Source organism: Gadus chalcogrammus, chromosome 4 (assembly GCF_026213295.1).
Source record: "Gadus chalcogrammus isolate NIFS_2021 chromosome 4, NIFS_Gcha_1.0, whole genome shotgun sequence".
NCBI classification, from domain to species: domain Eukaryota; kingdom Metazoa; phylum Chordata; class Actinopteri; order Gadiformes; family Gadidae; genus Gadus; species Gadus chalcogrammus.
Window position 1 is genome coordinate 26,995,558 of NC_079415.1, and position 12,787 is coordinate 27,008,344.

The window sequence follows — 12,787 nt, forward strand, 5'->3', positions numbered from 1 at the left end:
GAGAGGGAAAACGGAGACCGGGGGGGGACGCCCGGCGGCCATCTTTTTCTTTCAGCACGGTGGGTTCCCCTTGTATGTGTGCGGGCCGGGGAGGGGGGGTTTGGGGGGGGGTGGGAATGCATGTTAAGTTAAGCCGTGCACATCTGGGTGTACTTCTGTGTTCCAGACTCACGTCCCCAGACTTTTTTTTGGGGATCCGAGTTTTGACGTCGTTCCGTTTGGTCAAACGTAGAAAAGATCGGCGCAAATTCTGGAAGTGGGTCGGCGGTTTCCTCCGATGAAAGAGCCAGCCTTAACGTCGTCGATGTTAACCAGGGGGGCGGAATCACGTTCGGGTTACGTTCTCGCCCTCTGCGGTATAAACACGCAGACCATTGGTTGTTATTGTTTACCAACGTTTGATTCATGAATGGAAACCCCGGAGGGTCGGTTTGTAAGAACATCTACACCGGGACGGGATACATTTGTTCAGTATTTGTGATTCTTTGACACTGTGTTAAGAAGCGAAGGAGGAGCTAACGACCTGGTGACCGGGGAGTCATCCAGGAGGAATTGAGTGTACTACCTCTGAACACTACTTCAACTAGCACGCAATTAACCACAAAAGGTTTCCTTTACTTCCGATATATTTAACACTTACTCCAAATCATACCAATTTCGGATTTGGGGAGCAACACATCACATCGCTTGGAAAATATTCTGAGTCACTTTGAAAAATAATTCTTGTCTGTTTAGTGAAATAGGAACATGTCTATTGATAAAATATTGATATGATTATGATGAAACCCATCCCTAAAAGTGGAAACTATTCAAAGTAATACTCAAAGCAGAAAAAAGTTGTATGGATTAAAAAAGTGTTTGACATTTTAACTAAGGAAAAGAGCGACCTACAAAACTCTGAAAACCGTGAATACTTCGGTTAAACTTTGTTCTTTGGCCAAATGTACGGTATATCCTAAAGTATGTGAAATATGTGAACACGTGGGAAAAAATACTATTTGTACAGAAGATACAGCGGTTTAACTTTCTTGTTACGTTGTTGTATTACATATGTATCAGACTTTATATGTGATTGTGTGAAGGAACTTTTTCTATTGTTTCTCCTGTTTTTTGTATTAATTTATTCGTGACCTGACCAAAACTCCCTGTCTGTCTGTCGTGTCGAACCGATCATGATGATGTGCAATGTGAGAGGGACACTATATATATAGGGATTAAAGACTATATCAAAAACATGTCTGTGTGTCTAAGTGTGTTCACAGCAGTACAACATTGAGGAATTTATGTGGAGTAAAATCACAACGATCAACTTTTATAAAATACTATATATAGCAAATACAAATATGCATCCCGTCAATGTAGTCTGAAAAAATGAATAACATGGCAAACAACACCTGTTTAAGTTAAATAAATACATCTTTATTAGCTTTAGCCGTTAAGATTGAATATACACTGAAATTTATTGATTTATTGATGTCATTGCAAAAATAAAAGAAAGCAAGGACCCATAGACCTGGCGTGGTCTCCATCGATGATCATCATATATATATACGTTCAAATGGCATCCATTTCACATTTGCATTGGCATTTCCCTGAGCACGCCTGAAACAAGCTAGCCGTGCTATCATATGCATTTATTAATGTCCAGTTGCACTCATCAGCTTCAGACCAAACATAACCCATGGGCTGATGTTCACACAAATACAAGAGACTAGTGCTAGTGGTCATGTTGGGAGCATGGGGATAGTTTTTCTAGCAACAGGGTTGAGAGTAAAGTGATCAATTCTGATGCAAAAATCAAAAATTCAACTGCAAACCTTCTAATCATTAAATAACTTTAACCAAGGCATATATACATGTATATTTAGATGCATTACATTGCAACATATTGCTGTTTCATGCTGGTCTCTCTTTGCCATTAAATGATGCGTACACAAAGTTTGAAATTTTCTTATGATGGGGATCAAATAAAAAAATAACCAGACCATTACAAATGATTGCAGAGTTTCAAGTGATGTTTTCGCCTTGAATCGTTCTGTTATTAAAACAAGCTCACTCTAGCTCCGCCCCTTGGGACAAGGAAACATCTGATTTGCTGGTCAGTGCCCCAGTTCTTGATTAAAGGGATACACAGAGATATCTGTAAATTAGTGTTTGCCTGTTTTACCGAGAATTAGTAGATTGGTTTAACTACATATTCATCATTATGTGTCCAGAATGGCAGTTTGGTGGTTTAGCATTTGTGTTCCGTTATCCGCTTCAATTGACTTGCAGAGCTACTGTAGCCAAGCTCCCGGTCAAATGGGGTGAATAAGCTTCACTATTACTTTCCAAAGATTTCCAAAGTGTTCTGAATAGTCGCTTAGTCAAAATATGGTCCAGTGAAAACACAGCAAGATTGAAGTTTGTACCAACACACATTATCCAGCAGTACTACAAAATACTCTGTGGCTTTGTAGATTTACCACAATCTTGTTTATTACTGGCATTAATTATTAATATGCGACTATTCTGAAATCTTTGGAAAGTAATTCAAAGTGTATTCCCCTCACATAAACAAGCTAGGCTGCTGCAGCTCTGCAAGCCAATGGAAGATGCTAACAGAAAGCCAATACTAACCCAGCATTCTCCCCTTCTGTACACCCAAGGATGATTCTGGCATCAAACGACTCATCTGAACCTGGGTAAGAGAGGCCGACGGCCACAAACAGATTCATCGGCGTATCCCTTTGAGTAGTGTGTCGCTGTTAGAGGGGGAGCTGGAGCGAGATATTTGAAATACAGGAGCTCTGATTACAAGAGTGCCCTGGAGCAGGAGAGATGGATGTGAGGCATGGTTGGTCTTTGAACAGAAATCCTTCGAAACAAAATGGAACTAGGTCGGTTGGTTCTAAAATGCAGCTACATCTCAGAGAAATTCCTGGTGCCTTAATCTATTACAACATAAAATACTGCTATTCATTACACTCAATGTAAATTGCCTTATAATGTATGCCTTTATCGAATACAGCAAGGGAAATAGTAAGTAACATACAATGAAATGATAAAGTGAATGTACCTCTCAACTAATTACAATTATTACTCTGCTTAATCAAAATTACAATAGCATATCACATTCAGTGTATGATCAAGAACAATTTGAATAAATACAATTAACAAAATTAGGGGAAAAAACGAAAATGAGATTGTACACATGAATAGTTTGTTACTGAAGGGTTCATAAATAAGGCACGTGATTATATTGTTTTGTTTTACTTTGTTTTCCAATAAAAAGTGGTTTTAGGTTACATCGCTGAATTGTTTCCGAATCAAGGAGGGGGGTTCATGTGTTGTGGGTGGGGTCACTGGGAAATGGTCTCCTATTGGACTAAACGTAGGAGGGTTGAGGCTGCGTGTTCCAAACAGGAAGTGTGCATCAGACATGCTTCTGTGAAAAGGAAGACAAATAGTTATTCACCCAATCAGCTGCTATTTCCTGTTGAGTTGTGTCTGTGTTCCAGCCTTCTCGGTCAATACAGATCTTTATTTCTGAATGGTTTCCAATTAGTTAAAGGTGCTGAAGGTTACATTAAAGGGCTATCATTGCTCATTATGATCAATCCATCCCTTCCCTGATTGGTTAGAGGAATCCATGTTGCCTGTCAATCACAGTTGTTTGAAATGCAGCACTTCTCATTAGCTTACAGAGGGAGGGAGCAGAGCGGTAAGGTGTTCTATTGGTCTAGTTTGAAACCTTGCTCTCTTCCACTCTTTTCTCTCTCACTACAGCAGGGGTCGACAACCCTAGGCATGCGTGCCACCACTGGCACAGGGCAGCATAATCATTGGCAAACAAAAAAAATATGCATTTATTATATTTATTTTATTATTATTTAAAAAAATTAAAGCACTATGCAGTAGCATAATCATAACTACCGTTATTTTTTTGCACTTTCTACTGTTTTGGGCATTTCCTCCAAGTGCAAATATGTTTAAAATAGTTACAGAAAGCAGTGTTCTGAAATGGGATCACTTAATACTTTTTAAACCTATGTTGTGAGTAATAGAGAAGAAACTATTTAAAATATTGTTGCAAGTGGCCTGTATGCATCGCCTTCATGGTATTGCAAAGCTGTACATGTCTTAAAGATATTGATGTGGATGGTTCCAACATTCTCATATATTCTCGTTTTTTACATTTCTCACAGTGCAAATATGTTTTTGAATGAGTTTCTGAAAATTATGTTTTAAGATGGGACATATGCAATGTAATTTGTAAGCCCATCTTGCAAATATAACAACCAAAAAAACATTTAAAATGTTGATGCATGATTGTGGACTATATGGAAATAGTACAATTCCAGGTCTATTGGAAATGTTTTTGGTCGCTGTGTCTTAATTCAGCCTAATATTTTATATATTGTTGCTTAAGGCACACTCATTAACGAGAAAAGTGTCAAACTGGCACTGCATGTTGAAAAAGTTGCTGACCCCTACCCTAGAGGTTATTCTTTGTGTGTGTGTGTGTGTGTGTGTGTGTGTGTGTGTGTGTGTGTGTGTGTGTGTGTGTGTGTGTGTGTGTGTGTGTGTGTGTGTGTGTGTGTGTGTGTGTGTGTGTGTGTGTGTGCGTTCCCACCTGTGTGTGTGTGCGTTGTGTATATCCATTCCTCTGGATGCGTGTGTGTGTGTGTGTGTGTGTGTGGCACCCTCATTAACGAGAATGTTGAAAAGGTTTCTGACCGCTGCCCTATAGCCACTCTCGAATATACCTAGAGCGGCTTTAATTAATACATAATAGTAACACCAACATAACGTTGGTATTTTCTGGTACCATCACTCCTACTAAACTGAAAAGCTATCATGTAAGCTGATGGTTTTATGTCTTATTGCCATATTCCCTAAGGGAACAGTTAGCCTGAAAACATTTTAGGCAAACTTTTATTTAGCCTAACTCAACTTTTTCAGATGTTTTGTTTTTGGTTGTTGGCAAGTTGTTGGTAAGTTGGCAGTTACTTGCCAAACTGTTGTTCGTTAGTTACTTGCCCAACTGTTGGCAAGTAACTGTTTACAAAATTATAAAATGTAAAGAAAATAGTTTTCTTTAAGCTTCGTGCCACAGGTTACATGCTCTTTAATGAGAAGAGATGTTACTTCTCCAGTTAAAGCAGTAGCAGCTCTGACTGTGACTGACAGGCCTCGTGGTGGGCGGTCCTCACCAGGGGGGAGGGGCTAGATGCTGGTCTGGTAGTGGTTGTTGTTGTAGAGACCGTCCCTCAACGCGTGGAAGGTGGGAGAGGACAGAGGGTGCTGGCCTGGACGGATTGGCTTGGCTGTGGATTGCACACACATACACACACACACATACACACACATGTAAAAGCACACACGCGCATACACACACATGTAAAAACACACACACACACACACACACCAACACAAATACAAACACACACACGTAAACGCACTCACACATACTCACACATACAAACACACACATACATACACAGGCAAGGTTATACAAATTCTGGGAACATAATCTTCTGAATTAATATTTTTTACATTTATTCTTCGTTAGCGAACTGGAGTAACACAGGAACTTTTAAATTGGGTTTATATGACTGAAATCGGATAGGCTCAAACGGTTTTCACAATCATGAAAAATGTGTTTCTTGTAATATCCAGATTGCCTTAGAGGCCTCGACTTACATGTAAAGACAACTCAGAAGCTATGCTCGGCTTAATATAAAATATTAAAATTAAAGGGTTCCATCTCGCTGAGATACTTTGGAATATAATGAGGATATAAAAATAATACAGCTTTGTTTGTTAGAGATTCCATCATCAACTCACAGATCATCAAAAAATATATATGTAGAAATTATGGAAGACTATTGACCATAACATAATTGTTTCAGAAAAAGAGACAAAAAGGTCCTACTTTCCTGCCATTATTTACCAAACACAGCGTTGATGTCCAGACCAGTTGTTTCGGTTGTTTCTCAACACACCAAACACACAATTATCTCTTCCATTCTAAACCATCCGGGCATGACCTCAAACAACCACCAGGGGGCGACGTGTTACCGATCTGAGCTGAGGGCCCCCGGCGGACCATCCTCTTGGCCCGGACGGCCTCCTTGATGCGGCCAACCTCCAGCTGGTAGTGGCGGCGGTCTCTTGACGCGCTTCCCTTAGCCTCCTTCAGCGCCCCCTCCAGGGCCTTGACACGTTCCGCCGTGGCCCGCAGACGCATCTCCAGCTTGGGCAGCTCGCAGCGCAGGTCCCCATTATCACTCACCAGCTAGGGGGAGGGTGGGAGAGGGGAGAAAGGGAGGTAGAGAGAGAAGGAGGGAGGGAGGGAGAGGGAGAAGGGGAGGGAGGGAGGGAGGGATAAAGGAGAGAGAGAGGGAAGGGAGGGAGAAGGGGAGGGAGGGAATGAGAGGGAGAAGGTGAGGGAGGGAGTGAGTGGGAGAAGGGGCGGGGATGAGGGAGGGAGATGGGAGAAACACGGTGGTCTGAAGTTTATTTTCCCCGATCCTCTTCCCTACGGTGACAGAGAGGTCGTCCGACCGGATCCTACCTGCTTGTGGACTTTGGTGAGGTGCTCCAGGTTCTTCTCCAGGAAGCAGATGCGCTGCTTCTGGGCCACACTCCCAAGCCCCTCCTCGCACTCCAGCTCTGCACTCTGGACAAGGCAGGAAACAACCTCAACATTACCCTTTATTGAGCAGGAGTTTATAAGTAATCTGATACTCGTCAAATAAATAATCCTAGAAAAAATAACAATAAATAAAGTAACGAGTAAAAAACTATTCAAGTATAGAGCAGATATCTAGATGACCTAATGATGGTGTGATAATGACATGTTCACCAAACCCCTTGAAGGAGCTTCCTGACCCTGAATCTGTGAGTTGGATGGAGATGAGGACAACTTTTCAAACAGAGTCGTACCTTCTTCACGCGTGCCGTCAGGTCCTTCACAAACAGCCGGCGCAGGTTATGCAGAGTCTGCAGCTCTTTGGCCTGCGGGGGTTTGGGGGGGAGGGGGTTCTGCTTTAGTCGCACAGCGGCCATCTTGATTTCAGAACAACACTTCCTTTATCACGATTTGTCTGATTTTTATTGGATTTAGTAGTGACAGTAGTATTGTAAGGTTTACGAACTCGACTCGCCAAAGTTTAGGGCGTTGTGTGAAACTATTTACATTTACATTAAGCAGACGCTTTTATCCAAAGCGACTTAAAATAAGTATGTTTGCCCGAAGAAAGAGTAACAACAATATATCACTGTCAGTACAGTAAAGATATTCATAGAACCAAGTGCCAAGCACTTGCACAAGTGCTTAGTTAACTAGCACAATTGCTAGTTAACTAATTCCCTGTATACAACAAATAAGTACTATTTTTAATTGCCAGGACTTACAGCATTATTATTTATTTCAGCTGGTATTCCTGCAAGAGGTTTTCTATTCCTACAAGAGTATTAGCAGAAACTCTGAGTGAACAAAGCGAATGCAGCACGCCATCGTTTGTTTTAATTGTGACTGCATGAACAGGTGTGTATGTAGGTCCTCACGACTCACCGCAGTCTCCTCAAGACCCCTCAACTCATCCCTGGCCTGGTCCCTCTCGTCGTTCAGCTGCCTGCAGGACGAGAGAGAGAGAGGCAGAGAGACACAGAGAGAGAGAGTAAGAGAGACAGAGAGAGAGAGAGGGAGAGAGAGAGAGAGAGAGAGAGAGAGAGAGAGAGAGAGAGAGAGAGAGAGAGAGAGAGAGAGAGAGAGAGAGAGAGAGAAGGAGAGAGATTAATTGACACAAATAGTGATGATAATAATGTATAATAATAACAATAATATTATTGATAATATGGATAAAACCCTACATGAGTTTGTGGAGCTTGGAGTCCTTCTCCTGCATCTCGGCCTTCAGCTTGTCAAAGTCTGACAGCATGCGCTTCTGTTCCACCAGCAGACCCTGGTTCAGACTGAGAGAGAGAGAGAGAGAGAGAGAGAGAGAGAGAGAGAGAGAGAGAGAGAGAGAGAGAGAGAGAGAGAGAGAGAGAGAGAGAGAGAGAGAGAGAGAGAGAGAGAGAGAGTTTTATTGACTACTTCTCCATATGCGAAATACTTTATTCCTGTGGTGAGTGTTTGTTTAAACCCTGTTAGGAATGGAGTTTGTATGTTTCCATCTATCTTCCCGTACATAGCCTGCTTGTACTGCTTGGATTTATCTGCGTTTGATGTATTCCCCACCTCGCCACTAGCGTGCGCCAAACTGCGGCGTAGCGGAGACTAATTACTAGACCCGTCTGGGACTTGGAAGCATTACGATTCACATATAGACCTGCTAGTTTTAGACTTTGATAATTGTGTAATATACCGTATTTATCGTGTGACTTGGCGTGGATTAATGGGCATGAAGGGATCGTTTACCCTCATTTACCCAGGCGATCGAACTATGAACCTTACAGCTGGGCGAATCGAACAACCTAAACCCAAACCACTAAGCCATCCTGCCTGGTTGCTTTTCCTCTTTTATGAGCATTATCGATGGAACACCATGTAATGGATGGGTTGGTTCAATCATTGTGGAATATGATGACCGGGCCGCTGCCTGGTTTGAGTCCCTGACAGCAGCCTGTTGTGTGTGCGTACTCAGTCAGCTGGTCCAACATGCTCTGCTTGTCCTGGATGTCTTCTCTGAGACGACCCAACTGCTTCTGGTGGGCCTCCTTCAGCTCCTGGTGCTCCTACACACACGCACGCATGCAAGCATGCACGCACACACACACACACACGCACGCACGCACACATGCACGTATGCACACACGCATTCGCACACACACACATATACACGCATGCACACACGCACGCATGCAAACACGCATGCACACGCACGCATGCAAACACGCATGCACACGCACGCATGCACGCACACATACACGCCCACAAAAACACCCACACACACACACCGACGCACATAACACACACACACATAAAGTCACATATATATGATCAACCCAAAGTCCCCCTGGCCATTAAACAAACACACACACATGCACACACACACACACACCCTACCTTCAACTCCTTCTGTCCATGGAGGATCTCCTCCTCCTCTTCCTCAGAGTCCTGCTTGGGGGTCTCTATGGAGAGGAGGAGATTGCTGAATGCTCAGTGTTATGCAGTGTGTGAAGAAAGGGTTTCCGTTTAAGGGACAATGCATGCCGCTGTTATCGTTGAAGAGAATTCTCAGTTTAGTAGTTGATATATACAGTTGTAGTTATTGAGCTAACACTGATCAGCAAGTCCCTGCACCTCCTTGATATATAGTGAACAGGTTTTGCAGGGTTAATGTAGAATTTCACAGATGGAGAAATGAATCTGTATTGAAAGTGGGTCATATATGTAGTCGAATAGTAACCTAAATTTCTAATTTGGTGCCTTCTTGACTAGGAAAAGGCTGACAGTGACTTTTTGGCGCTTGTGGATTGAAGACGACAACTCCCACAATGCCAATCAGCGTTCACGCCCTGCAGTCCAGCGTCAACTGCAACATGGAGGAGAAGTGATTGTTGCCATTTGCAAACTCCCAGAGCTCTATATCTAAATAATATAATATGATATATATATAGGTATCTATATAATTTAATATAATCTATAATATCAGGGCCAAAGGCTGTGTGCGCCTCCGGATGATATTCTGAATTAAAGACTGCGTTGGGTTGTCGGACATCTCTCACGTTCCACAACAAGTAAAGACTCGTAGTGGGGGTTAAATCGGTTATCTCGGGTGACCCGCACAATTTGGATGAAACGGGTGAAAAATGATGTAGGTTACTGTGTCAGACACGGGTGCGGGTCGGGTCGGACGCCTGAACAGCGCGGGTTGGTTGCGGGTTTGGCGATTGAGCGAGACTTCTCCAGTGCTGGATGTGTTATTCAGGAGTGGAGGAGTAAACTAAAACCGTCCACAGTGGATTAATTGCTTTATTTGAACAGCAATCTAAAGCACCACGCCAAACACCAGACAGTAATTCTCTGACGTTCAATCTAATGTGTCAAATCTTCCTTCGGATGCGGGTCGGGTGTCGGTATCAATTTATAGCGGGTCAGTTGCGGAATGTAATTCGCTGGTACGGGGGGTTGCGGGTTTGTAAAATAAGACCTGTGTATTGATACACAGCCATGGTGGAGAAGGAATTGGGGAAAGAAACGTTGGCTTTGACTCTGTGAAGTGCAGATTTCAGACTGATGTGGAAGGACTAGAGACGTCGTAGAACCCGACGCAGTAGTTTACTCATAATATCATCCAGAGGCGCACACAGCTTTTGGCCGTGATATTATATATTACGTTATAGATGTCTATATATTATATCCTATAATTTGGATAGAGAGCTCCAGGTCTCCCGTCGGAGCTCCCAGAGTGTTCTAGAATATCTTATAGAACACGGCCAAAAGCTGTGTGCGCCTCTGGATGATATTATGAAAAAACTACTGCGTAGTTTTTTACACTCTCTGTGTATTATGAATAAACGTCTGCATCTCGGGTACTACATCATTGCTTCTTTAGGGCTTGTGTGATCTACCGGTCACACGGTAACTTCAAGATTCATATCGTAGTGCAAATTCAAACCGGTGTACTCTCTATACCGTTTATAAAATACACCCCTTAGTCCATAGGCGTTGATTCCGCTGGGGACGCTGGGGACAAGTCCCCACCAGGTTTCGTCAAGATTAATTTTGTACCCAAAAAGACTTGAGTTGAATTATTATGGATTATTACACGGCTCTGCTCAATGCTGTAGACTGCTCCATTCACTTGCATGGGCCTTCCCAACGTTCAGCTGTCAATTATTTTTGTTTATTACACAGCTCTTTTCAATTGCCGTGGAATGCTCACGTCCAGCATATTTGACCGCTGTCAAGGAAAGTGGACTTTTTGCCTCTGATTCACGTCATCTGTATCACTCCGCAGTCCATTAACTTATCAACCCAAGCGTATTCGGTTGCTAAGCGACGTCAACGACTTTGGCGAACTATTCTCTGCTGATCAACGCTACGAATTATAACAAATACATTGGAAAAAGACACACTGTGTGAAGTTATTTTTTTGTTTCGTCAAGTAGCCAATACTAATAATACCAATACCCTTGGCCGGGATGCAATGATGAGGCATCAGACAATCAAGTCATTTTAGCCTGAATACATAGGTAAAAAGCACCAGAGCAGGATGCTAGTACCATGGACAGTATCAGAACGATAACCTGTTTAACTAAATGGATGTGGTAGACTACACCACGGGATGCATCTGCAGACCAATGCCACATAAATAAAAGGTAAGACGCAATATATATTGCTTAAGATTTGCTGGTGCTGTGGCGAGGTCTTTTGTGTTTTTTGCACTCAAGTGGTCAGCTGTTTTAATCTGCAATTGATAGTCGGTGAAGTCGGTCTCTTGTTGACACAAAGTGACTTTTGGTCATTCTTGCTTTGCTTGAATTCTGGAATAATTGTGTGTGTGGGGGGGGTGCATGAGATTTGGTCAGAATGCCTGATGTAGGGTAGATTGGATGGAATGCGTGTTGTGAATTGAGAACAGCCAGCACAAGTTCAGCTCTGCAACAAATATTTTTTTCTTTTTCAATCTTGATGACTTTTGTATTGCTGTGTGTAGCCACACATTTGCCTCTTCTGAACTTGAACACACAGTTAATTTCCTTTCCTAGCTCCTCTTGTTTATGTTGGTAGTTTAGCCATGTCATGTCCCGTTGTCAACAATGGATACATGGAGCAGAACATAGTGGCTCATATGTCCGATACTTTTTGGAAACATTTTCTTCATAAAACATGCCAGACAGATTTTGTATACATTTTGTTCCTTAGTAATTAGCTACATGGTATGCCATCTTTCAGAACCTTCCATTACCTGCACTAAAAAGAGAAAAAAAAAGTGCATCCTCATTGTACCCAGCACTTCTGAAAATGCACTTCCGAATGCGCCTCTGTCCCCAGCCCATTTCAAACCAAACTGACGCCCATGCCTAAGTCCAACCCACTGGCACTGATCTGTATAGGTCTGTAGCGTCAGTTGGTCAAACCCCCTAGGCGGGTTTGAAAATGAGGAACTAGTGCTTGTAGTTTTTTAGAGCCCCCTCTTACACTTCCTGCTTAAAATGATGCAAAATTCGTAATTTTGCGTCATCTAAAGCAGGAAGTGTTAGAGGTAGATACAGATCTCTCCTGTCTCAGGGGGAAGTGAGGGAATGATGCAAGACCACTCAAAAATATGACTGGGTTTCTAACGATACAAAGCTTATTGCAAATGGTGAAGTGTCCCTTTAATGTCACGCAGGGGGACAGTGACCCAGGCCAGCAACCATATGCCCTTATTGTCGTAGTTTATCCCTTGAACCTCACAAAGTCCCAGCACAGTTACACTTGCTCAGAAAAGTCCAATCTGAATAAGAATGGACTGATTTTGATGGTCGCCTATCGCTTCAATAAAGCACTTGTTGAAACAAATCAGTCATGTATCTAACTCAAGATAAGTGATAAATTATTAATCATTATTAACTAAAAATATAACCCAGGTGACAGGTGACAGGGGCAAGATGGCAGCTAGCAAGTTTGGTTTGTTTGTGGTGTTTTTAGCATTCATGGTTATTAAAACCTTTTTAGACACTGGGCCTAAAATCGGGGTTGCAGGTCATTTTTAAAAGCTTGTGCCCACCCAAACAAACAAAATAAAAAAGTTTGGTTATGGCAAGAAAATCACATTCCTCTATCCATGCCAATACCACGCAATAA

The 12,787-nt window shown here is 42.4% G+C and overlaps 1 protein-coding gene across 1 annotated transcript in view; it reads right to left on the reverse strand.

Moving 5' to 3' along the window:
* Positions 1-5,208: 5,208 nt before the first annotated feature.
* LOC130380952 (kinesin heavy chain-like) overlaps positions 5,209-12,787 on the reverse strand; it is a 22,015-nt gene continuing 14,436 nt past the window's right edge. Inside the window, exons 18-25 of the mRNA XM_056588378.1 lie at positions 9,059-9,123; positions 8,633-8,727; positions 7,861-7,962; positions 7,562-7,622; positions 6,931-7,002; positions 6,560-6,664; positions 6,064-6,280; positions 5,209-5,309 (exon numbers count right to left, since the gene is read on the reverse strand). Coding sequence (XP_056444353.1) covers positions 5,209-5,309; positions 6,064-6,280; positions 6,560-6,664; positions 6,931-7,002; positions 7,562-7,622; positions 7,861-7,962; positions 8,633-8,727; positions 9,059-9,123 — 818 coding nt within the window. The remainder of the gene's footprint in view (positions 5,310-6,063; positions 6,281-6,559; positions 6,665-6,930; positions 7,003-7,561; positions 7,623-7,860; positions 7,963-8,632; positions 8,728-9,058; positions 9,124-12,787) is intronic.